We start from the raw sequence: 26,068 nt of genomic DNA, 5'->3' as shown, positions 1-26,068 counted from the left end.
TCCAACCCCCCTGCCATGGGCAGGGACACATCCCACATTGTTGTCTCACGTTCAGTTTGTCATCCACCAGTACCCCCAATTCCTTCTTGCAGGGCTGGAGACACTTCTCTGCACTCCCTGCTTCTCCGCTCATCACTCCAAGAAGCTGGAAGGGGCAGAGGGCTGAAAGAGGGACAGGAGAAAGGTCTGGCCCCCGAAGCAAGCTTGCAGAGCAAAACCTAGCGCTCTGCCCCTGATCAGGTAAAACACAGGCTTACCCAGAGCTCATCCCCCTAGAGATGGGGATCATGTGCCCTGCTTGGCCCCAAAACCCCACCCCTCCGCGCTAGGGCCATAACTACATTCCCCAGAGGACTTTGCGCCACGGACGGAAGAGGCGGGTCCCCGGGCGGGGCGTTTTTCCGTTCCGATTGGCTCACTGGAGACGCTCGTAGCGGCGATTGGCTCGTTGGGGTCACGTGGGGCGGCGCGGGCGCGAGGCGGGAGGTGGCCCCGCTCGGTCGCGGAGATGCTGGGGGCTCGGGGCGGCTGGCGGGGCCTCCGCCGCTGCGCCTCCCTGCCTCGGCTGCGGGTCCGTGAGGCGCTGGCGGCCCGGGAGCCGCACGGCGAGGTTCAGGTGCAGGTGTGTGAGGGCGGGAGGGCCCGGTGCTGACCGGTCTAGGGCCTTGGCTGAAGGGAAAGGAGCTGGAGCTTCAGAGAGCGCAGCCAGAACCTCTGCAGCGTGTCCTAGAGCGCTTACAGATCTCCCTCGCCCTCTGTAGAGCTGGCTCCCGCTGTATTTGTCAGTTTGCTGTTGTTGGATCAGATGGGAAGCTTTGAAGTTATGCAGGACACGTGCGGGGAGAGGCTGCTACTGTGCTGGATTGGGCTGAAATCTGTGCAGTTTGGGTTCCGTCACTTGCCCCAGTTTGGGTTCTGCCACCTGCCCAGTTCTGTTACCTGCTCAGTTTGGGAGAGTGAACTGTTGCCTATGTGCTGATGTTTTCAGAAATTTGCTTTAGGTCTTGTACTGTGCCCAGATTTAGAGCAGTGTCAGGTAAAGCCGATGGTAACAGTTTAATTGATCTTTGTGTCTGGCTCCTACTGTGAACCAAGGTAGGCTGGGACAAACAGAGTTTTTAGCAATTGAGCTCTTTCCTCAGCACAGGGCAGTGTGTCCTTCAGCATAGGAAAGACCTGTTGGAGCAGGTCCAGAGGAACACTACAAAACTGAGCAGAGTACTAGAACAGCTCTCCAATAGAGACAGACTGAAAGAGTTGGCGTTCTCCAGCCTGGAGAAGAGAAGGCTCCAGGGAGAGAAACTTACTGCAGCCTTTTAGTACTTAAAAGGGGGCATGTTAGAAAGAAGGAGAGAAACTATTTACAAAGGCCTGCAGGAACAGGACAAGGGATAGCACTTTTAAAGTGTGAAAGGGTAGGGTTAGATGGAACGTTAAGGAAGGTATTATGAGGGTGGTGTGGCACTGGAATAGATGGCCCAGGGAATTTGGATACCACTTTCTTGGAAGTGTTCAAAATATGTTGGTCAGGGCTTTGAGCGACCTGATCTAGTGGGAGGTGTCCCCTAAACCATTCTATGATGCCACCTATTCAAACTAGTTTGTAGCACACTGGTATTCCTGCACACACACAGATGAAGCTGAACAGGGTAGGAAGTGTAGGTGCACCCAGTGTAGGTGCTTTTCAGGTGTAGTTTTGTCAATAATGCAGTCTGGCAGTATTGATAAAGATTGGCAATACCACCTTTTTTTTTTTTTTTTTCCCCTCTGGTCCACGCTACTTTGTTGCTCTTCCTCTGCACTGGCAAAAAAAGTATTTTGTATTAAACTGGACTGGGGAAGTGGTCTGGCTTAAAGCCAACCTTATTACGACCAGGTTTAGTTATTGGAATATGTAGTATGGTCTGAGTTGTACACACTACACAGTGCTTCTGGTAAGGTATGAAGCATTTAAAACATTGCTGTGGCCTCTGCTGCTCCAGCACAAGCCTGTGGGTATGCTCTTATTTTCAGTTGCATGATGCAAGACTCATCTTATTTAACAGTTCCCAGAACAGCCTGATAAGGTGGGGGAAAAAGCTCTTGAGAATGTTTGTGTGTTCAGAGAGTTTCTATGTTTTGTTAAGGAACAATATCTGCCCTTATACATTAAACATCATGCATCGGATATAATGTATATGATGTTTTCTGGAGGTTTAGTGGAATACAGAGGATAAGCACAACAGCTTCATGTGTGTTATTGTATGACATAGCCTCTAAACACCAGTTACTTTAGCAACAAGAAGGAAATGAGGATGCCCAGATGATCAGACTCTAGTTTTAGACTCTTGTTTCTTGTGTTAGTTCTTGCAGAGATTGTTTAGGTAAATGCCTGTCTGAAACTGTGAGGCTGGAACAAAAGCAAAAGTTTGTTAATCATTAGGTTTGTGGCTTTAATATTTTCCATAGTTCTTGTATGCAGTTTTCTTCTTAGTAGTCACGTTGTAGTTTTAAGAATGCTTTACTTTTGGTACTATTTAATTCTGAAAGCTTATTCAGTCTAGACAATAGAAGTAGATTGGTTCACTTTGGTTTGTCTGGTATAAAATCTCTAAAGTACTTGCATAGCCTGAAGTCATTGGAACTACTTGGGCGCTTACAGTAAAGGAAAAGACAAACTTATTGGAAAAGGAGTTCAGTTGTTTAATCAGCACTGGTTTTGGTTCTCTACAGTACAGTTATAAGATGGCAGAAAGCTCCCCAGCAGATAGGTAGTTTTGCTTTTAAGGACAGCTTTGTATCAACTCTTGTGAGCTGGAGAGCAGCTAAAGGAATTGTATTTTGAGTGCTATCACTTTTGCTTGGTGCCTTGGTAGTAACTTTGAATTTTAATGTCTTTTTAAGGAAAGTGTTATTTACCACTGAAAAACTCAAATTAAGACACTAGCCTCACATGTTCATGGTCATTCTACTCCTTTGCTGTTACAAAGAACTGCTGTGTTACTGCTTTAATTGTTTTAATCAAACTGGACAAGAACTCTTCTAGTTTGTTTTGTTAATTTTTTTCCCATGGGCACAGTGTAGCAGTCTTGATTTTGGCATGTAAAGAGAAGCATCTGGAATTGCCAGGGCATTAATTTTGATTTTTGTTTTGCTTGAATATGTGATTTTCCACTTATGTCTATTGACTGCAGCATCATTGGCAGAGAAGGACCTGGGGGTGCTGGTTGGCAGCCAGCTGAATGAGCCAGCGGTATGGCCAAGAAGGCAAATGGCATATTGGTCTGTATCAGTAACAGTGTGACCAGCAGGACCAGGGAAGTGATTGTGCCCCTGTACTTGGCACTGGTGAGGCTGCAACTCAAATATGGTGTTCAGTTTTGGGCCCATTACTACAAGAAAGACTTTGAGATGCTTGAGAGAAGGGCAAGAGTCCAAAGAAGGGCAGAAAGCTGGTGAACGGTCTGGAGAAAAAGCCTTAGAGGCGGCTGGGGGAACTGGGGTTGTTAAACCTGGAGAAAAGGAGGCCTTATGACTGTCTACAACTGCTTGAAAGGAGGTCATAGCGATGTGGATGTTGGTCTCTTCTCCCAAGTGACAGGGAATAGGACAAGCGGGAATGGCCTCAAGTTGCACCAGGGGGAGGGTCAGGTTAGGCATCAGAAAAAATTTCTCCACCAGAAGAGTTATCAGGCACTGGAACAGCCTGCCCAAAGACGGGTAGATGGGGTACTCTAGGGTATAGTTTAGTAGTGGACAGGTACAGTTGGACTAGATGATCTCAGAAGTTCATCAAACAATTCTTATGATTCTATTCTGTGATTTACTAGTAAAGTGGCTTAGGGCATGTAAATAACTAGTGAACAAATTTCACTTGGAACCTTCCTGCAGGTGATAAAGCAACAAAAATTAGTACTAAAATCATCAAAACAGCCTTGAGTGTATTATTGTAAAGAACTGTGCCTTCATAGTATCCTCTGTTACAGTAAGAAGTGTTTTGAAGGGACATCACTAACATGAATATGTACGTTGCTAAAATGCTTTTCATCTTCAGAGTGCTTTGCTGCTTTCCATATTCTCAGCTCTCCAGAGATGCTGATAGGCTTTATTTATCCCCCCTGTACTCAGGAGGAGAGTTGATGTCTCTGTCTAAGGATTTGTTCCTCTCTGCTTTGAAGTCAATAGAAAAACTGACACAGGCTTTTTTTTTTTATTATTTTTGTTGTTGTTGTCCCTAAAAAAACATTTCCTTTGATTTCAATAAAGTGGTGAGATGGGCCTGAAGCAGCATGTCCAGCTTAGCTGAAGAAGAGCATGACTGTACAGAGTCTATGCCAAGAAATAATGAGTTTCTTTTTCTTTTACCTCTAGGGCTGGGTCCGCTCTGTCCGATCCCAGAAAGAAGTTTTGTTCCTTCATATAAACGATGGAAGTTCTCTGGAAAACCTCCAAGTGGTTGCTGATCCCAGCCTGGAAAACAGGTTGGTCAGTCTGAGACATCTGGAGAAATATCTCTGTTGACCAGTGCTTGGAGGGGTCTGCTCAGACCTCCTTTCCTGTGCCAGTGACTCACCAGAGTGCTGGAGGATCATCCTGCAGCTGGCACCTGACCATAGGAAAGGCACTACTGCAGTCTGGAGTCACTTGATGTGTTTCTAGGATGGAGTGTGTCTAGTTACTCTGTCTCCACGTAGCTGAGACCTTGTTCAGTTGCTTGTCCAGTGAGATTAATTTGGTCCTAATTTTCTTAATAGCTGTAGCAGCGTTATGGACTACTATTGGACTTGTTTGGTAATCACACAATGTAGCCAGAGATGACTGTCCCCAGGTTTTTGGACAGTGCTATGGCTCTTCCTATAACAACTTGAGGGCTTGCTTGGTAGGCAGGTATACCCCCTAGATAGGCATGACGGTTCTGTTACAATAAAATAATGCGCTTGCTTTACAGCTTCATTTGGCTTGTTTGTCTCTGTTGTGCTTTGGGCTAGGTCCGGGGGGTTCAGGATGATCCAGGAACCTTCTGTGTGTAACGTGATTTTTTAAAATTATTTTCAAGTATTTTTTTTTCTATAAGCCTAGTCTGTCCACACCAATAGCCGCTTCTAATAAAAGCCTTTTTCCCTCATCTGTCCAGCACTTGTACCTTGTCCTAAATTCTTATATAGCTTTGTGAACCTATTCACTTTCCCACCTATGCATTTAATATTTTTTCATTTCGTCAGTTAAGCCCTGTGGCTACAGTATCTCTTGTGATCTCAGGTAGTCCAGCTAAATTAACTGGAATCTCTTCTGAATGTTGTTGACTTTTTTATCAGTGCCTAGTTAAGCTGCTGGTTTTTCTTGGTTTTTTAGAGACTTGACTTTTGGAAGTGCAGTGGAAGTGCAAGGCATGCTGGTCAAAAGTCCTCACGTGATGCAAAACATGGAGTTGAAAGCTGGAACCATCCATGTGGTGGGACCCTGTGATCCTTGGGTACGTCACTGCAGCAAGGAGTCCATCTGCTAGGATGCTTTGGAAATGAGATAAAAAAGGTCCAAGTATCCACCGAAGCATGCTTCAAACTGTATGTTCTTTAATTCTGAATAGCCCTGTAGGCTTTGATTTATAAGCAGTGTCTGTAGAGTATGTCAAAGGAGAAACATGGGATCACCATGAAAGCTGTCTTCAGGGGCAGTGCTGTTTCTGTGTGGACACTGGTGCACCTGCTGGCAGCTAAGACCCTGCAGTTGTCCCACCCAGAAGCAGTTACCTATGCTAAGTGGTTTACCTGGTAAGTCTGGCTGGGTTATGAATTGGAGAAGCAGTGGGACTGGCTAAACTCCAAATTGTGCAGATGGAAAAACCATATCTGCCACAAGCACATTTGGAATGAGCTTGCTGTTCCAGCAGTGAAATGAACAATTGGCTTTAAAGGAGGCTCAACATCCAAAAGGTTGTGTGTTTCAGAATGCTGTTATGTTCCCTTGTGTTCATGTCTCTTGCTCTGCTGCAAGCATTATAAAATTCACAAAGTAACTAGAAAAGATAGGCAAAAGCATTTATTTTTTCTAAGCACTGTAACGTCTGTTGAGTTTTAGTAGGCACAGATGATATTCAGTGTATAGCAGCAATAAGACTATATTGACTCAAAGTTCTCATCCTCTTTTTTTTTTTTTTTACTTGTTTTCAGTCATTTCCCCTGAAAATGAAGAAGAGGCACCCACTGGAGTATGTCCGACAGTTCCCTCACCTGCGATGCAGAAGCAACACGCTTGGCTCCCTCTTGAGGATCCGCAGTGAAGCCACTGCAGCCATCCACTCATTCTTCCAGGTAGTCCCTTCTGTACTGAGCCTTATGTGTAAAACACTCCCCCAGTTTGACTTCACAGGAGCACATTAGGAGGGAGGGAGTGTGATATCTGGACTGCAGGCTCAGATTTTGGACACAGTAGTTCTCTTTCCAGGCCTAGGCCTGACCGAGGCCTTGGCCAGACTGTTGCTTATGATTAGGCTAGCACATCCGTGGTCTCATAAGCATCTTTCCATTCATTTCCTGTTAGTTATTCTGTCCTTTTCACTGAATTGCAGTATAATAGCTTGTGAGTGTGTGTGGTCTGTGGAACACAACATAATACGGGGTCATTTAACCCACCCTCAGCAGTGATCTTAAGGTCCTTGGACAGAAGCTTCCTCCCACGCAGAAAAATCTGTGGTACAGGAAGGCTACCAACAAACTGACTCAGAGCTTTGTATTGTTCTTGTTTTTCGCTTGTTAGCTGAGATTAGGAGACTCCTGGTTTTATGCATTTCAGGCTGATGGGTGGAAGGCACCAGCGTTTTATGAATGTGTCACTCTTAAGCTGTGGGCATGGTACAGGCTTCGTGCTGACCACGAGGGCAATGAATTGACTGAGATTCCAGATGCCAGGGTGAGAGAGACCTTGTGATTCTTTGTGTAAGTAGGCAATAAAAGGTAGCAAGTCCTTCAGCTCACCTGAGTCCTTTCTTTTAAGACTGTTCATTGAAATAAATGTGTCTGAATTTAGACAAACTGGCTTTAGTTTGAGCAGATTCCTATTCAGAACATTCTGATTACAAATTCGTTTGTAGTCATTAATATGGCCTAAAGACAAGGTCAAAATTTTTGAGACTGAATTTCTGGTCCCAAGTACACTGCTATTTGTCACTTGCAGTGGCAAAGAAGGCTTGCTTGCTCCAAGAGCTGTCTATGAAATTGCGTGGTATCTGGAAGATTATTTATTTTAGAGTCTAGTAGAGACTGTGTCAGGTGGAGCTGGGGTGGGTGGATCGGTCTTTGCTGGTGTCCTGCCACTAGATGGCATTGCCTACAACGATTCGGGGTTTGAAGAATGCCGAAGGAAGCCAGCTGAGATACGATAAAGCGTCGTATTCTGACAGAGGCTTTGCCTCTCCAAGCTAACTCGAGCTCAGACTCTGACGTGCTTTCCTGTTTAAAATGCTTAAGAGCTGAGCAGTATTAAAAAATGTAAAGTATAGTTAATTTTGTAGCAGCAGCAGCTACGCTGAAGTTATTTTTGAAGGGATAAGAAGGATTTGGTCCAGACCTGATATTTGCAAATACTTATGTGATGATTCTAGTAGCACCAGGAATGTTTGTGGCTTGCCCCTTTTTCTGATGGAAGGAAAGCAGTCTTTTTAAATTGACATCATCCCAAGAATGTTCCAGTTTCTGTCTTGACAATGTTAAACATATGATAACTAGAGAGTATAATCAGAGTGTTTTCATTGTGCAAAGCTGCAAAGAGCTTAACAGTGAAAGAAAATAAGTGGAATTTTTGAACACACACAAACAAAATATTGTAGATTCTCTGTAACTAAAAAAACCTTTTTTTAAAAGGCTTTTAGTTTCCAGCAGGAAATGACTAATGCCAAACGCCTTTGGTTTGGATGTTGAAGGCTGTAATGTCATCTTTAAATCTTCTTCTGAGTATTGAGGTTCATGTGGGATAGGAGCATTGTTCCTAGGCACAATATAGTGGTTGCAATGTGACTTGCCACCTCCATTTTGCACATTAAATAACTTACAGATATGTCAGAGCCAGTAATGTGACCTGAAGTATTTTAGGAGCTTTTATAAGGGAAACCATGCAAGAGGTTTTCATAGGAGTCTCATCTTTCAGACCTGTGCAGTTCGCATTCCTTTCCAAAGCATGTATGGAGTCTTCTGTGTGAAATATGCTTCTTTCTTCATACAGTGATAGCAATTGCAGTTCTGTAATTTAGGCAGTTTTCCAAAATCTCCTGGAGGTTTGGAAGACTGCATAACCAGCAGGTCTCTGCAGTATGAACTATTACATGGATGGGTAATTCTCCAAGTACCTAGAACATGACTGAGCCAGGGTATACTCTGTCTCTTAAAATCAATTTGACTTTGATATCCAGGATGTGAGGCGGGACTGACATTTTCACACTGACTGGGTGTTTTGAGGCCCTCTCCCATACAGTGTGTGATTTTTGTCCCCTAACACACTTAATTGTTTCTCTTAGTGGAAAATACTGAGAGAGTCCTCTGCCCAACCAGGAGCTTACAAAGGGCTGGAAGAAACTCAAAGTGTTGAGGCCATGGGAGTGAATTTGATTGAAACTGCACAAAAATATCAAAATAGTGGAGGACGTGACAAGAAAGGGGAGTGGTGCAAGATGAGCAATTGCAAAACCCCACAGTAGTGGTATAAATCTGTTTGTGAAAGGAGGCAAAAGCACAAGTAGTAAACATTGATTTGTAAATCATGCTAGCATTTAGTTAGTCCTCTGTTTTTGACCATATAAGGCAGAAGTTGCCTCATAGGGTACAAATCAGTGTAGTGTGAAAGAGTACATATGCTGTCCTAGTTGGTGGCTAATAGCTGAGTTATGATGTGTGCTGGTTGATGTCATCCTTAAAGTTGACGTTTGATATCTTTAGTTAACTTTTAGTGTTCTCTTTCTTCTAGGATAATGGCTATGTGCATATTCATACCCCCATAATTACATCAAATGACTGTGAAGGTGCTGGGGAGCTCTTTCAGATTGAAGTAAGTTGGGTTGCATAAAGTTTGTTTTGATTTTTGCTTGCAGAGCAATTCTGGAGTCAGCGAAGGTGAGAGAAAATGTTCGTCTTTACAAAACCTTTCCTTTATATACTTATGTGATTATGTTTTTTAATATAGCAGTCCTTTGCTTCAACTAATAATTTAAACAGAGTTAAACAGATGCATTTCTTTCTTAGTTTTATTGCTGGTTTGTATGTTAATCAGCACGTTTTGCACTGTTGAGTTTTTTCCCTGGTGCTGTGGAAAAGTTTACGAAGAACAACAGAGGGAGGTGGAACATATTAGTAAACAGAAAGATGTGATCATCGGAGCTCAGGAGGTGGGATGGGACATTCAGGATAGCCTACTACATGCAAATATTTCTTAGCTTTGAAATGAACAATATAATTCAACATGTGATAATGCCTTGAAAGAAACTCAGCAATACGTAAAAATCCTTTTCAGCTGTGTATATATTCCTTCCCACAAGCTACTCCTGTTGTACATCGGAATTCTGCCCTAGTATTGTCAAGTCTCCTTGTCCATCCACCAAATCACTGCCATGATCTATCATTTTATAAAGTATATCACATCTTGGGTCAAAACTTCCTGTGAAACTTAAATACAGCTATAATCACTAAGATCTTCCCAATAGATTTCTCATAGTTCCAAACCCCCACATCCATGGATCATAAGAAATTCCATCTGCCTTTTATACTTGTATATTTGAAATTCACTCTTCTGTCTCAAACAATTACATCCATTGCCACTTATGCTTATTGACGCCAGCCTTGCTGGGGAATCATCTGTAAGCAAAAGAAAAATTGTTGAGGTAGCAGTTGCTTGCTGCAGGATCACTTCTTCCGCTCCCTGCACACCCTCATGACAAAAAGCCTCCATATACTGGTTCTTCAGGATCTCAAAGTCTAACCTGTCTTACTAGTGATTCCCTCCCAGACCAGTATGTGTGGCTCAGCTTTTTCCTTGCTGGGACAATAGAGTTGATTAGCTAAACTAAATTGTTCCTGTTTAGTTGAGATCCCTTAATGCTACCAAAGGTTCGTCCCAGGCTGTTGCATGCAAATTAAGATGTGAAAACAAGTGACACTTAATGATGAGAACATTATACAGTTTGCAGCTGTACAGTGTGTTACGTCTTTGGTACAAATTGTATCCACTTGAAAGCTGTAGAGGATGCAGGACTACAGCGTAGGTGGCTGGTGGTAACAGAAGCAGTGATGCAAATGTTGATTGAGGTGCTGAAGTGTGAGTCTGAAACTTGTATAAAGTGGATCTCAACTAAATGCACAGTTCAAAGCAAATCTCTTGCTCTCTCTCCAGCGTGATTGCTTAGGTGTTAATAATACCTCTTTTGGGGAAATGCAGTGACAGCTGTACTTGAAAGGTGTGTGGAGTTGCCTGTCAGATCCAATTAAATGGCCTGTGCCACAGAGAAAGGGTTTCAGAAACCCACTTTCTGCGGGGAAGTGGGACGTTCTCCCTGATTTCCTGTTTCTTCTTTGAGCATCACTTTGTCATCTGGCTGAATTTAGGACTTGGTTTTGTGTCTGTAAGGCTCTGTTCAGAATTGACCTTGGCTAGCAGAGATCCAAGACCACCTGCTATCCCACTGTGACCACTTTGCTCTGCTGGATCAGTGACACTGTTTCTTGGCAGTGGAAATCTGGAGATTAAGCCTTCCTTGGGCCATGCATGTGAATCTGTCAGAAATAAAAATAAGGTGTAATATTTGTAGCAAAGCCCACAGTCTTATAAGCTTTTAATCAAACCAGCCATCACTGCATTACCTGTCTGCTGTATTCAGTCACTTTTAAACTAGCCCTCTAATTCACTGCTTGCTCAGGCCAAAGATAAAAATAAATTCCTGTTGCTCGTATATTTCAGCAGTAGCCAAGAAACAACCTGAAAATTAGATTCTTCAGTATAAAAGTTGTTTAAATCCTAGATTTAAAGTTTTAAGAACTATGCTCTAGTTGCAACCAGAACATGTCAGTGTCCTGTTGCTCCTGAATTTGTACTAGTTAGAATACACCTGTTGCCTTTTTATTTTTTTTTTTTTTTCAGCTTCCTTAGACAGTGGGTAAAACTGATACTCTTCTCCAGTTGAGCTGAGCGCAGCTGAGCTGGGAGTAGAATGAATTGAAAACTGTGGTTGAGTAGCCTTTGGGACCCCAGTAGAGGCTGCTTTTGAACCCACTGTGAAACATTGCCTTTTAATAACGGTCTTCACCTGACTGGCACAATTTTAATTCTCTGACTGATGTCCCATGGCAGCTCAGGCCTGCACGTTCTTTGGAAATGGTGGGAAGTAAAGAGAGTGGGAATCTAGTTTTACATGAGACTTGAAGAGATGGGGAAAAAAGCCTCTTGAGTCAGAAGAAAAAGGCTTTTTGAAGGCTTACGATCTTTGATTCCTAGACTTTTTAATCTCATAGAATTTGTAATTGTTTGTATGTTCCACTTCCCCATTATCTTTGTTTGCTTTGAGGCATGCTGATTAGTCTGCGTGTAGCTTTAGTTGGGATGTTCTCATACTATGACTTGAAATGGGGGTGGGAATCCCTTTCCTCTCTGTGGGGCGAATCAATTCAAGTAAATAGTTTTAAAATTAAATACTGTAACAATGAAAAGAGGGCGGTGAACAGAAGGTATTTTAATAGATAAATAAATAATGAGATGATAAAACATCCAGAGAAATCTTTTGCCTTTGAGACTTTCTACATCTGAAAAGTGTAGTTTTGAGGAGAAGCTGCCAGAAGTGTGAGAACAGCCAGATAGACCCTAACTCACATGAAGAACATCAGCAACACTAGCTTATGGATTTCTGCACCTTTGATAGCGTCTGCCTTTGGTGGAACCCTGGAGGCCTGGAGGCTTCTTGCTTATGCTGCCTTCTTTAAAGTAAACTTACTGAAGAACTCCAAAAGAGCTTTGAATATTGAAACGTGGGGTTTGGTAGAATGCAAAGTAGGACAAGGTAATTTTTGAAATAAGGAGAACTCAGATCAGCAGGTTGAGACTGCCCTTTTTATTTTATTTTAATTTAATCCGAGAATAATTCCTCTATACCAGCGCTCTCAGGACCTCAGGGCAGATCCTTTCCTCATATTTTTCTTTTTTTCTTCTGAAGTTTAAAGTTCTTCTTTATACGTTACAAGAAACTTTACCCCTTCTGGGGGTGCTTCCTAGGAAATATGCCTTTCTTTTGTCTATGTCACTCAACTGCACGTCTGTTCCCTGCTATTTTCGGTAGCCTCCCACTCTGTCTGCAGCGTTGAAGACTCCTTGTCTCTTGCTCTGCCTTTTCCATTTTGCTCCCTGGAAAGTTTCCTTGTTTGACTGTCCTCAGCTGTTGTGGAGAAGATGGAGGCTACTTACCCTCTGGAAGAGCTTTCCTAGCCCAGGATGCTCCAGCCAGTATGATAAGGCCCTGGACAGCCACTTGCCCTGCTGTCCTGCTGCAGCCTTTTAAAAGGACTCAGCATGCTGTGAGTTAGGAAGCACAACAGCTTTATTGTCAATCACAGCTCTTTAAAGCAGATTTCACATGTGTTTTTTATTGCCTGTGGCCCTTATTTCTTCCTGGGGATGGTGTCCTACTTGTGAGGAGTGTTGCACTCTACCTGTTGGCTCCAGTGGAGGTAACGTGTTCTGTATCAGGCTTGTCTTTTCTCACACATGTATCTCATTGTATTGGCTGTTGCTTGACCAAACTCGGGGTCTGGATCAGGCTGTTTAATTATTTGAAAGGTTACATGCTTAGCTGTAAACCCAAAGAACCATCCAGATATTGTTCTTAAATAAACTATATTCAGAGATCAGAGATGGTATGATGCTTGGGTTTTACCACCTGCTCACAGGAGTGAATGTAAAAGTTTCTGGATCCCTGAAGGGTGCAAGTGCATGGCTGTACCTACCACAGAGACAGAAATATGTGCCTGCTGCTGAAGATGTAGAAGCTTAGTCCTACCATTCCTTCAGTACTGCTGAAAAATAGCCTTCTCAGCACCAAGGAAGTCTGGGCTCTGCTGGGGAGAATCACAGTTAAATGCAACAGTATTAGTGTCTGTCACATGTTTCCGCTTTAGAGATGCGTCATGGTCTGGTAGGCAGCCAGTCCCTGGGAGACTGGGACTTCAGAGAGGTGCTCAGCGGGGATCGGGCTAAGCTGGAACTGAGCTGCAGGAGGGCTTGCTCTTGCCTTTTCTGGCTGCCCCAGTTTCAGCTCATTTCTACCTGGTTCATCTCTGCCTGTAATTTCAATCTATATTAATGAGATGCTTTTCTCAGCAGAGCCAGCTGCTATTGCCCAATGCAAGTCCAACTGATCGGAATTAGGACTGGAATTGCAAGGAGGACTTCTTGGAAGTTATGAATTTTGCAGTGGTTGTCTGAAAAGGAAGACCCAGTCACGTTTATAGAGGAACATCACAGAGGGCAGGTCCAGATTAAAGATGTGGTGCTGTGAAGCTTCAGTAGTATGGTGGTATGGGCCTGGGCTAGAGTAGTGATTTCTATGAGCTTTTCAAGTTATTTATGATTCCTTCACGTGTTTGGCTTGCACGAAGTGAAAGACAGAATCAAACGGTTTGTATTCTCGTGAAGCTCATTGCCTCAGGTAAAAGTTAATACAAGGCTGACATCAAAGAGAATAATTTTAAATTAAATCATTAAACATTGGAGGAGATGGAGAACAGAACAGGTACTAAATTCAGTTGTTCTCGTATTTAGAATGAGAATAAAAAGCCTTTGATGTTGGCATTGAATCCTAGTATGTTTTCTAGCATGTTTACTCTGAGACACCAAGATGTTTCATACCGATTCCCCCTCCCTCTTTCCCCACTGTAATTTTAGTATTTTTTTCACTTGGGAATGGGGAGAACTTGAAAGCAAACATGTTATTCTCCTCTAATCTTTTATCAAGTAGGTATTTTGGGTGTTAGGAAGTGGGAGAGAAGTCCATCTAATTGAAATGTAAGTACCACAATGTTGTCACTTCGTTTTGCTGGTTATGAACATGAAGAACAATCTCGCTTGGCGTCAATAGTAAAAGAATAGCATTGCCTACTATTTATTATTTGTCTTCTACAAGTGACTGTAGTTGTTTATTATAAAGCAGCAAGCTTGATCCAATAGGCTGAGCATAAACCTGAGGCACAGACACTCAAAAATATTGGCCTGATCCTGTGCATGAGTGTGTACAGTGGAGGAACCACTTCTAGTGGGTTAGTCGATATTTGTACGTGTGAAATGTGAGGTTGCTAATTACAGGATACCTTCTTGCTGAAGAGAATCGTAGAATGGTTTGGGTTGGAAAGGACCTTAAAGATCATGTACTTCCGACCCCGTTGCCATGGGCAGGGACACCTTCCCCTAGACCAGGCTGCTTAAGGCCCTAACAAAATTGGCCTTGAACAGTTCCAGGGCAGGGGCATCCACAACTTCCCTGGTCAGCCTGTTCCAGTGCCTCACCTCCCACATCATGAAGAATTTATTCCTAATGTTTAATCCAAATATTTCTCCTTTCCAATTTATAGCCATTCCCCCTTGTCCTATCACTACATGGCCTTTTTAAAAAAAGTCCCTTCCCAGCTTTCTTGTAGGCCCCCTTCAGGTACTGGAAGGCCACAATGAAGTCTCCTGGGAGGAGAGAGGTCCCTTCTGAAGGAAAGGAAGGCATTTCATTCTCTGGCATAGCAGGTGGATTGACTTTTGTAGCTCACAACACCTGTTCATCAAGCTTTGTGTCTCAAGGTGAGGGGAAAAAAGTGGGCAGCTGTGGAGAGACGAGGCCATCGGGTGGTGATGGGGGAAATAAAAGTTTATATATTGCTATATTCACTCTTCAACTTCTGTTGGAAGCCATCCAGGAGCTGCTTGCTATGCAGGCACACATCTCAGAATCTCTCAGTGGCCTCTCAAACTGACTGCAGGTTTTTATAATTCCAGTTGAACTATAGACTTTCTCACACTCTTCCTCCAGCCACTTTTTGTTGTGTCTATTTTCCCTTTGCCTCTCTGAGATTGCATCTGATTTGAAGAATGAAAAATGACACGAAGTCATTGAAAATAAACTAAGCCCCAGCTCCTGGAGACAGCTGTATCCTGTTTGTGGATTTGGGGGGAAGTGTTGAGATTTCATGGCTGATTTCTTCTGTTCTTTTCCTGTTTCCAGTCTGTCTCTTTCTCGTTGTTTAGAGATTGCATCCTACAGGATTAGGTGGGATTTTTTCGCTGGTGGTATAAGGAATGTAGCTGAACTAAGCTTGCAGTAGGTGAAACTGCAGTGGCGTGTGGCTTTAGTGTTCTGGCCATGGCTCTGAGGCTGTGGTATGGGGATGTTTGTATGTTTATTAATATCCTTATTGTTTTTGAGCAAATACTCTGGGTTTATTTGAAGCAAACAATAGGCCCTGCTTCTGCATCCTTGGATGTTGTTGTTTGGTGTTTTCAGAACTGAAAAACCCATGAAACAAAGGAAGCAGTCCTGGAGTTACAGCCACAAACTGTCATATTTCCCTTGATCTCCAGGAGCAAGGCAAGCTTGCTGTTTTCTTTAGTGCGATGCTGTGGAGAGATAAAACTGCTTTGTGAGCTGAGATCTTCGGCAGTCTCTGTTTTATCTTCCTGATGAGCACCAGAGCTTTTTGAGAACAAAAGCAACATCTTCGACTCATTGAGAAAAATGACAGGTTGTAGAATATCAAAGGCTGGCAAACAAGTTTGAGCCTAGCAGCCTCCTTGTGACAAAGCAAGTTGGGGAATAGGGTGGCTGGTGGCACTGGTGTACTTAGCTGAGCTAGGAATGTTTACCTTAACTCCTAGGAACTACACTTAGAAAAGTGGGTATTTCAAACTTATCTGAGAACATGTTTAAAAGTGAGTGTAGATTAGCCAAACCTCAAATTAGTTTCAAATTTACCTTTGTCTTTCTCCTGAACGTTTGACCCCTCCAAAGCTTAGAGATGACATTGAAATATAGAAAATCCTGAAACAAATCTCATTTATCATCATGTTTTTTATAAAAAGTCACAGAATTATGCCCTCCAGAGAGCATCTAATCCATCTCGCTGTGCTCAGAGTCAGCAAGTTGCCAAAGACTCTGTCCTGCTGAGTTTTGAATATCTCTCCAGATGCAGACTTCACAGCCTCTCTAGGCAACCTGTTCTAGTGTTTGACCACCTTCACAGTAAATAGAAAAGTTTATTCTTGTTTTTTGATTAAATGTTGTGTGTCTGTTTTAAAGTCTGTGCCCATTGCTTCTTATCCTCTCAGTGAGTACAGCTGAGATGAGCCTGTTCCTTCTTCATTTCCTTTTATCACATTTCCATCTATCCATCCATCCATCTGGATAAGATCCTCCCAGAACCTTCTATTCTCCACGCTAAGCAGTCCATGCTTTCTCAGCCTCTCCTCATATGAAAGATGCTCCAGTCCAATAATCATCTTTGTAGCCCCTTGCTGTACCCACTCCAGTATGTCCATGTCTTGTACTGGGGAGACGAGCGCTTGACCCAGTGATCTTGGTGAGTCACCAGTACTGTGCAGAGGGGAAGGATCCCTTCTCTCAGCCTCCTAGCAGTGCTCTGCCCAACACAGCCTGGGAGGCTGGTGGCTTTCTTCAGTCGGCCTGGCGTCCACCAGGAAAATGGTAAAACACAGTCCTTATGCTCAGATGATACTTAAAGTGTTTGACACAGAGGTCTTCTAATTTTTCTTTTGTGCTTGTAAAGTAAAAACCAAAAATATACCATTGGTTTAATGGGATTTCTTTTTTGACCATTTTTCATAATGAAACACTTAACTTGCTAAATTTTCCATTACTTGTTGGTTTTTTTAATGCTTAAAATATCTGGTGATCTGAAAAAATATGCAAAAGCTGAAATGAAGCATAGTTTGGTTTTCACTGGCTATATAATGTGTAAGCTGTGATGTTTCCAGCTCTGTATTGTTTCAGTGCTGCTTTTTTTGAAGACTGAGTAACAAGTCTTAAAACGATATTGCATTCCTCTCTTTTTTTTTCTGATTGCTGTTGGTCTTTTTGCAATAGCAACGAATTCGATTGTGCATGAAAAGGAAATAGCACTGGTTTTAAGTCTTTGCTAGAAGTCAGTGCACCTGACATGGAAAACACTTCTCCATTTTCTCCTCAGACTTGAAATTGAACTTTGAAGGCAATGCTGTGTGAAGCTTCAAACTTCCAAACGTTCGAGCTTCTTCCCTTGCCACATCTTGGTAGGAAAGAGTGAAAAATCAATGCTTACATTTGGAGACTGAGTTGATAGGCCAGCATCTTTCTTGTGTTGCTGGGAAAAATGTTCCTGAACAAGTGTTCCAGAGGGATTTTGTTTTGTATATCTACATTTCCTAAAAACACAAGTTGTGGTTTCTCCACCTGCTCCCAGACTCCCAGGTAGACAGAGCCCTCAACTATATGTGTTATTTCAGCTGGGAGCCAAAAATCAGAGGCTATGCTACAAAATCTGCATTTCTGCTACTTTTGTTTTCAGACTTGCTTGTAAAATGTTGAACATATCCTTCCTCACACTTTATTTTACATTTTGTTACCTCCTTCCTTTCTACATTGTCATTCATAATTCATAGATGTTTAAACATTTAAGTTCAGCAGTTCTTTTCTTTGGGCAGAATTTAGAGCTGCTGACTTACCCACATACAAAGGCAAGAGGGGAGAAGTGAAAAGCCACATATTCTTTTAGCTTTGTACAATCTCTGTGCTGCCAGCAAAGTTTTGGGCAACCATCAAATTCCATGAAGCTGTGTCATCTTAACAAGTTACTTCCTGCTCTGCTGAACTGATAGAACTGGTTGCTTGGGATCAAGTTTACAATCCCTGTTAGTTTGAGAAATGTATGAAAGAACTGTGTATCCTTTTTCTGTGCTGATATGTCCATGCTTTGCTGGTGACACTGGGGAGCGTGCCACAGTTCACAAACTTGTTCTGCAAGTTATTGTGATACCTACAACCCCTATCCTCACAAGTCACTGAAAGCGGAGATGGGGTATGTGGTGTTTTCCACTGAAAGTATGGCTTTTCACTACACAGACATCCTGTTTGCATCAAATCTCTAGAAAGAGAAGTCCCTGAGAATAGTTTATCTTGTGGGGCTTTGTCTTAATGTATTTTACTTGAATAGATTTTAGAGCCCATTAGTAGTCTGAGCAAAGATGGGGAGCATTGTATTATGACTTACCACACCATTGGATTCCATCTCAGTGATGTTTAGGTTGAATGTCATGGAATTTCTTAAGAGAAAAAAGGGGAAGTAAGCCCAGAGCTGTGCTTTTTATTCAAACACCAGTAGTCTGACTACTTGCTCATTTTTTTCTCTTACAGACATCAAACGGGGCAAAGGAATCTGCAGAAAAGGCCCATTTCTTCAATGTGCCTGCCTTCTTGACAGTTTCTGGCCAGCTCCATTTGGAAGTGATGGCAGGGTGAGCAAAATGAGAAATTTCTTTATCTGTGGGATCTTCTTGGTTGGTGATTTTGCTCCATTGATATCCATTAGGTGTGTGCCACATGCGTGCCAGGAACTAATTGAGCACCAGTGGCTGGATGATGGTGTGAGAGACTGTCTTAGACAGGGAAAAATTCAACTGCTTTTTAATTCTAGTCTGTGAACTTTAGTTTTAAATACTAGGCGTATTTAAAAAAGGAGTATCCTGCTTGCCATGGATTGGAAATATTGGATGGAGATGTAATCTTTATGGGAACAACTGCGGGGTTGTTATTAATAACTGTAATACCTTAGGTGTCATTTTGTTGTTGTTCACATCTGGCAAATCTCAGCAAGAAGGTCTTTTTCATTTATAGTTATCGCATTCCTTTCCTCTTCTCTTCTTACTCTTTTTTTTCTTTCTCCTTTAGTCTTCCTGTTGTGTTTCTTCCTTCTGCCAGTTCTCACCTTCTGTTTCATAGGCTTCACATTTGATGCCTTGTTCATTCTAACCACTAAAGTGATCACAGTCAAGTAGTTAATACTGACTTTGAATTACAAAAAAATACCCTTCAGCTTTAATGTTAATATTTTACTGAGATTGTTATGGATTAAAGTTTTGGTCTATCAGAGACACATTTCCCTTTGATTAGGGGGTTTGGTCCTCATCTGCACTGAGTTTTTCTGAATAAATTAACTAAACTAATACATTAAACAGATGGAATCAAATCAGCACAATTCCTTATCTGAACACACCGTTTTCTGAGCACTTGCAGCGTGGGTTCTCTTCAGACATCATACTTCAGCCAAATCACAGCTTGCCAGCTGAATGGCTGATAAGGCCTGCCAGACACCAGCTCTCTGGCAGGTAGCACTGCAGTCGTTTGCCTCTTGCTGAGGGTGTTGGTCATGCAGTTACAGTGACTTTAAGATCACTTTTAAAGTGATTGATTACTGTCCAGTGCAAATCTGAGGATAAGGGGGATGAAACCCCAGCTTTAGAAAATATGAACTTAGACAATCTGCCTTTTCACATGGAGGCTGTAATGAGTATTTCTAATAGTATTTGCTGTCCATGCCTCATATCCAATGTTGAGAACCAAATAATAAATATTTAGCTGTCTTTTATTTAATCACTATTGCACAGTGTAATTGGCTGCTGGTAAATAGCCACAGTGATATTGTTCAAAGGCAAAGTTTTGCGTATACATCTAAATGCGTACATTTTTTCAGAAAGCTGTTTCCTGCCTGGCTTGTTATCTCTGAGAGACAGTATAGATGTCTGCGGTCTGCTGAAATGCTCAAGCCGAAGTGTCTTGATGGACAGTATGCTTCTCATGTTGTTCCCTGGCTGTTGTGACAGAAGCACAGGTCACTTGGTAGCCAAAGGCTGACTCGTGATCTCGGACGTTAGCTGGGAAAAGTTAATGAGAATGAATGTTGTTTAACTGTAAGAGTGGTGAAGTTTTGTGTCCGTGAAAGAAGATGGGCTGACATGCATTTGTACATGTTGGACTTAATTGACTGTCATGCATTGTGAGCCTTATTGAAAGATGTAATTCCACAAATCAAGTTAAGTCCAAAGAAAGAGTATGAATTGTAATTATCAACTTCAAATACAGTTTCACTCTCTCTTACATCAGTTTGTTCTTTTTAAGTAGTCACAGCCTGCTCTGGGATGGAACAGGAGGCTGAAGTGGGCACACCTGTCTGTTAAATATTTTTCCCATTGATGTCAGTTGGGTGCACCTTGCTATCTAAGGTATTATGGGTATTAAAAAAATCAATGCTCCTCAGCGTACAGTTCATTACAGCTTCATGTTCCTGTTTTACAGTAGCGTGTTTTTCTTATAGGGATTTTAAATGGATCCATTTAGTGTCATCTAAATTTAGATGTTTATCTATGTTTATCATAAGCTATGTTTACCATAATGGGGCATGGCCGTTTTGTGCACCTGCTCCTTTTATTTCACACTGAGTTTTTGAGGCCTACAGCTCAAATGCTATTTAATCCCTTCAGTCTTCAAAAATAATTAAGCTTTTCTAGATGCAGAAGCATCACAGTGGTGCATCACAGTATTAATCCTTGAGATACCATGAATCCCTTTAGATCTTAGAATCATAGAACGGTTTGAGTTGGAAGGGATCATGAAAGTCATCTATTCCAACCCCCCTGCAGTGAGTAGGGACACCTTCAACTTAGTTGGGTTGCTCAGAGCCTCATCCAACCTGGCCTTGAATGTTTCCAGGGATGGGGGATCTGCCATCTCACTGGACAACCTGTGCCAGTGTTTCACCATCCTCAGTGAAAAAAAATTCATTCTAATATCTAGTCTAAACTTATACACTTTTAGTTTAAAACCATTACCTCTTGTCCTATTGCTACAGGCCCCGCTAAAAAGATTTTCTGCATCTTTCTTATAAGCCCCCTTTAAGTACTGAAGGATACTCTGAAGGTTTTATTTGTGGTTATTGGGTTGGTCTTACTCTATGAATGGCATTCCTGTATGATCAAAGAATGTGAGTATATAATAGTAACCAGAGCTGCTTGGCAAATGAATGTGTTTTGATGATGCTTTCATAGTAGTAAGAAGTAGGAGTATTCTCCCCAAAATTGGAAATGTTCTGGTCTTCCCAATAAACAAACAGACAAAAATTTGTGTGTTTCTGATTTGATCCTGTGAAATTTACCCTTTGCTTTAGCCTGACTTAATTTTTCATTCACAGAAAAGGAACTGTTCTTCAAAAAAATCCTTTTAGCTTCATAGAATCATAGAATTGCTTGCTTGTAAAAGACCTTTGAGATCAAGTCCAACCGTACCTGTCCACTACTAAACCACATTCCTGAGCTTAAATAAAAGGTCAACTTGGTGCAGTCTGAAATCTTTCAGGAACAACTGGTCCTCGAGAATTTGTGGGAGAGACCCAGGCACAAACGCTTGGGAAACTTTTTTCTATCCAGTCTTGGCCTGTATCCTGTTGTGACTTCCTGTGGGACGTGGGAGTGCGGAGACAGATCCTACAGAAGTCCATTCGAAGCCAGGGGTGGAGCAGGATAGGTATAAGAGGCAGGGAGGAATTTGCCTGTGGGGTTTATGTAGTAGGGAACAGAAAGTCAGCTAGGCAGTCTTGTCTGTTTGGAGTTAGCATTTAGCTTTACAGAGCTTGTGAGTAACCCCCTAGCTGTGGTTGGAAAAGTCTGGGCAGGAGAAGTATGCACAAGTCTTACCAGATGTGTCTGGAACAGAGTCTTATGCTGTCCTTGGCAAGTTCATCTGCAGCCCACAGGTTATCAACTGAATACCCATGGCTGCATGTTGTTCAGGGCTCTGTTTTACAGTAGTGCAGCTTGGTGCTATTCCTGATTACTGGAGAGAACAGTGAGCAATTTAAAATTTGTGAGTTTTTAACCTCTCTCTCTCTGAGGAAAAGTGGGAAGAGAGGTTATTGACTGTTTGCTGTGCTGTGTATGCTTGTTATTGAAGGCAAGGTCAGAGGAGTTCATCTTCTCTGTCAGTATGACACAAACGACCTAGTTGGCACAACTTTTCATGTTGTTGTACTTCATCTTTGCAATGCATCTAGGCTGACTGCTCAGGGCGCCTGAATCATTGTCAGCTGCTGTAAATCTATAGGCTCTTTAAGGTCTCCAAAAAGTCTTTATTCAGTAATACAACTCTCCCCTTTAGTCTTCTCCATCTCAGATGAGTCAGTAAACACTGTAAGTGGTAGAGGTTTGTAGGACTGTGTGTGCCCTGATAACTGGTTTTAAATGTCATTGGTTTGCTGTGAAGTCCTTATGGTGTTTCCTGGCCCCGTGATCCTCCAGTGAGAACAAAGGCTGCTTTGGGGACCTGAACTAGGCTGGAGGGTCTGTGACGGCTGAAGATGATTCAGAGGCATACTGGAGAGAGACAAAACCAATTGTGGCCAAGAAGTACAGCTCACTGGCTGTATTTACTCATTATTTTTTTTCTTCTGTCACCCGTCTGCGCTTCCCACAAACTCTACCTGCTCCTCTCTTTTCAGCTTTTTCTTCTAATAGTTTACATCATTGTTTTGCAGTCATTTTCCTTGTGCCATGTTCCATCCCAGGTACTGTCTGTTCTGCCTTTTGCATTATGAACTCAACTAAAATTGTTCTTCCTAAAAGCTCTGGGGGTCGTCCCCTCCCTAAATTACAGCATAAGTTCTCTCCTCGTTCCTTGCTCTCCCTAGCTCTGTCTCTTTTCTCTTGTCTTCATTTTCCTCATTTCTCCTCTCATTTGTCTCACATTCTCTTGAAGTTCCCAGACAATGAGTAAAAGGCTTAGGGGCTAGTAGCAGCCTGCTAGGACCTGTGAGGAGGTTATCAAGAAGACAAGCCCACTCTTTGCAACAACAGGAGGACAAGAGACAACAGGGATAAGTTGAAACGAGAAATTCTGAATGGATATTGGAGGCAAAAAATCATCAAGAGATCAGTCGCTTACTGGAAAAGATTGCTGAAAGAGACTGTGCACTCTTCATTCTTAGAGATTTTTGACACCCAGCTAGATAAAGCCTTGAGGAACCTGATGTGGTCTTCTTGCTTTTACCCTCCTGCTTTAAACAGAAGACTGCATCAGTGACTTGCTGAGCTCCCTTCCAGACTGAATTATTCTGTCCTTCTAAGTTTATTCTTGGCTCCATTCTCATTTTCCTCTCCACCAGTCTCATCCACAAGACCATCTTGGTGAATTATCTGATTAGTTCAACATCTCTCCCCTGGACCTGTATTTTTCTGCCTAACTTTAAGCCTCAACCTTTCATGCTGACGTCTCCCTGTTAATGTATAGTTGGTTTAGTTGAAACATATTTAATCCTACTTCCCTCTTCTCAAGCCCATCCCCTCGATTTCTAAACCATCGTGGATTTTGCTGCTGTTATGCCTATTTCAGATATTCTCTATAATTCTGCAACTGTTCTTTCTAGTTGCAGAGGGGCTCTAAAAGAATGTAAGTTATCCAGACCATTTTAGCTGTGTCTGCCTGAGTTTGTAGACAGCTGAAGACACTGAATTTCCTGTTATTTTTCAGAAAGTACTGAAGTTGCACTGATTTCACTTTTAAAATGCCATTACTTCACTGCCCTTCAAAGCTTGGAAGGGATTGAGAGAGAGAGAGAGAGCTGTCATTTTGCTGTTCAAGAAACACTGTAGAGCGCAAGAGAGATGTTTGAGGCTGCATTCCATAAAACAGGCTTCGTTTTCAGCAGTCTGGCAAAGGCATCCTTAAAATTTGATGCCAAAATTACTTGCTAAGGATGGAACAGATTGCATTGTATTCAAGCAAATATTTGCTTTACATTGTACAGTTTTAAATACTTGTGAACGCAGCTGCAGGAATGATGTCCAGTTGTATAACATTCCTGTTGTTAAGAATTAACAAAAATAAATGTAATTATTTATCTTGAATGCCTGAAAAAAAACTCTGACGTTTCATGCACAACATTTGTTTGAGTCTGACTCACAACGCAGACTCTTATAATTAGCACACTAACTTCCATTAATTAGGCTGACACTTAATTTGTGCTATAAAAAGCAACCATGACATGTCTGGTTTGAATTAATTACCACATGCTTCAGTCTGGTTCATGACTGCTGCAGTGACTATTAATGACTTTATCTTACTGGGAGGCCGAATGCAGCAACATTGTAGGTACAACAGTGAGACTAGGAGTGCTTGGCTGGTTGGAGCCTTATGGACTGCATGGATATGTTGTTGGTCCTTTCTCCCTCTCCACTTTTTTGGGAGGGGAAGCAGGCAATTCCTTTGGCATAAGTATGACAAGTGTGCTCAGTGTAGTTGCAGTTCAGCCATATCTCTAGGATCCACACATGAAGGGCTGAGTGCAGTCCGAGCAGTGTTTTGGTCTGCATGCTCTTTATTTTATCTCCTGACTGCTAACATCAACAGCAGGTAGCAACAGACGAACAGGTTTTATGCTCATCTGGTGTAAGGTATATTCAGCTAAACTTCTTGGGCCTCTTTTTACAAGTACGCTAAGATAAACTATTCTTTTTCTGTCTTGAGTCTAGTGCACAGTCCCTTTTCCTTCTCTGAGCATCTTGTCAACCCGGTTCAAAGCGGTAGTAGGTGCTGTAGGACCTGTGTGACAAGATTCCACCATCTCGGTTTGTGTGGCATCTTGCAGCTCAGCTTCATTCATGTGCCAAGACAAAGCTGAGAGAGCTGCAGGGGGTTAAGAAACTGTGGCTTTGTGAGTTGCAGTAGGCCTGTTACAGCCCTCTGCCCACATGTTCCCCTGTACCATAGTAGTTGCATTCATGGTGGCTTGTCTTACTTTTTGACTGAGGCAAGCAAGAAGCCTGCGGGCAGTCTGTTACTGCAGCTCAGCTGACCATCAATGGTTTACGACACTGTGGCAAACTTGGTGGCTTATAAGAGCATGAACATGCCTTGTGTTCAGTCTGCAGCTCCTGCTTCCCAGGCAATCCCTGTTCCTCAAGAACTAGCTCCAGTATGTTACGGCAGGCAGCTACATCCCTGTTTGCTCACAAGCCTTTCCTTACATGCGCAAATCCAGTAGAGCATGCCCTGAATTTCTTCAAGGCTGTGCTATCATTGCACTGGTGTAGAATATGGATATAGATACATGTCAGTCAGCTGGAACATGTTGCAGTTATTACAGATTTTAGTAATTTTTTTAGTATGGCTATTTACTGTCTTTATTTCCTGTAGAATTTGAGGCATTGGAGATTTTAAGTAGCTACACCCAAACTTTGGAATGTGGCCTGAACCATGACCTTCTTTGAGCAATAATGCATCCACTGATGCAGTTTCTTGTTGTGATTGCTGTTTGTGTAGTTTATAGAACTAGTGTCCATCTGAAAAAAAATTTTGATTTAAAGAAAAAAAGATCCCTTTAGCTATTACAATGCAATTTCTGGAGAATGTGTTTTTTCCACTCTGAAAGGAGAAAGATTTAAGACAATTTTGTGTGTATGACCTCTGGTAACATATGTTTATGGCTTAGAGTAGGAGTCACTGGAATGATTAAGTTTTGAAAGAGAACTTTGCTCCCTGTTGTATTTAAATCTTTGAAACGTGTTATATCACTCTTTTGTAGATCTGTTAGCTAGGGCATGGGAAATGGTTATTTGAATAAGTGCTTAACTACTCTGGTGGCTTTCATCAGCCCAGCTGAGCTATCATTGCTAGTCGGTCATTTTATTGACCCTAATTAGAAGTAATAATATCAAAATTAGGACAAAAGAAGACTCCCCTGAGAATAAAGTACAAAGGTGTCACGTAATAGGGTGGAGGACCCAGGCTGAGGAGATCTTTGAGTCTGGAACAGAAGACATTGTATGGCTCTGAGTCTGAGTAACTTCTTCCTTTGTGTCTCAGTTTTCCTGTGTTCTCTTGCTATCTGTAAACTAACAATACGGTGTCTAGCGTGCTGTGAGGTTTAATAAAGTGGAGTGCTTTGCCAGATAATTAGGATATATAGGTCACATTGTTGCTAATTACTCAAGTGTGCCTGGATCATTTTCAAGCACAGGTGGATGACCTGTGGAGGATCCTTGTACTATC

The 26,068-nt window shown here is 42.2% G+C and overlaps 1 protein-coding gene across 2 annotated transcripts in view; it reads left to right on the top strand.

The window, feature by feature from the left end:
- The first annotated feature begins 464 nt into the window (after positions 1 to 464).
- The window catches only part of NARS2 (asparaginyl-tRNA synthetase 2, mitochondrial), a 52,439-nt gene continuing 26,835 nt past the window's right edge, over positions 465 to 26,068 (top strand). For both annotated transcript variants that reach the window (XM_009566521.2, XM_054056143.1), the window contains exons 1-6: positions 465 to 622; positions 4,351 to 4,460; positions 5,332 to 5,452; positions 6,150 to 6,290; positions 8,935 to 9,015; positions 18,389 to 18,489. In XM_009566521.2, coding sequence (XP_009564816.2) covers positions 509 to 622; positions 4,351 to 4,460; positions 5,332 to 5,452; positions 6,150 to 6,290; positions 8,935 to 9,015; positions 18,389 to 18,489 — 668 coding nt within the window. In that variant the 5' untranslated portion in view covers positions 465 to 508. The remainder of the gene's footprint in view (positions 623 to 4,350; positions 4,461 to 5,331; positions 5,453 to 6,149; positions 6,291 to 8,934; positions 9,016 to 18,388; positions 18,490 to 26,068) is intronic.

The sequence above is a fragment of the Cuculus canorus genome, chromosome 1, assembly GCF_017976375.1.
Source record: "Cuculus canorus isolate bCucCan1 chromosome 1, bCucCan1.pri, whole genome shotgun sequence".
NCBI classification, from domain to species: domain Eukaryota; kingdom Metazoa; phylum Chordata; class Aves; order Cuculiformes; family Cuculidae; genus Cuculus; species Cuculus canorus.
This window is presented reverse-complemented; position numbering and strand designations above follow the sequence as displayed.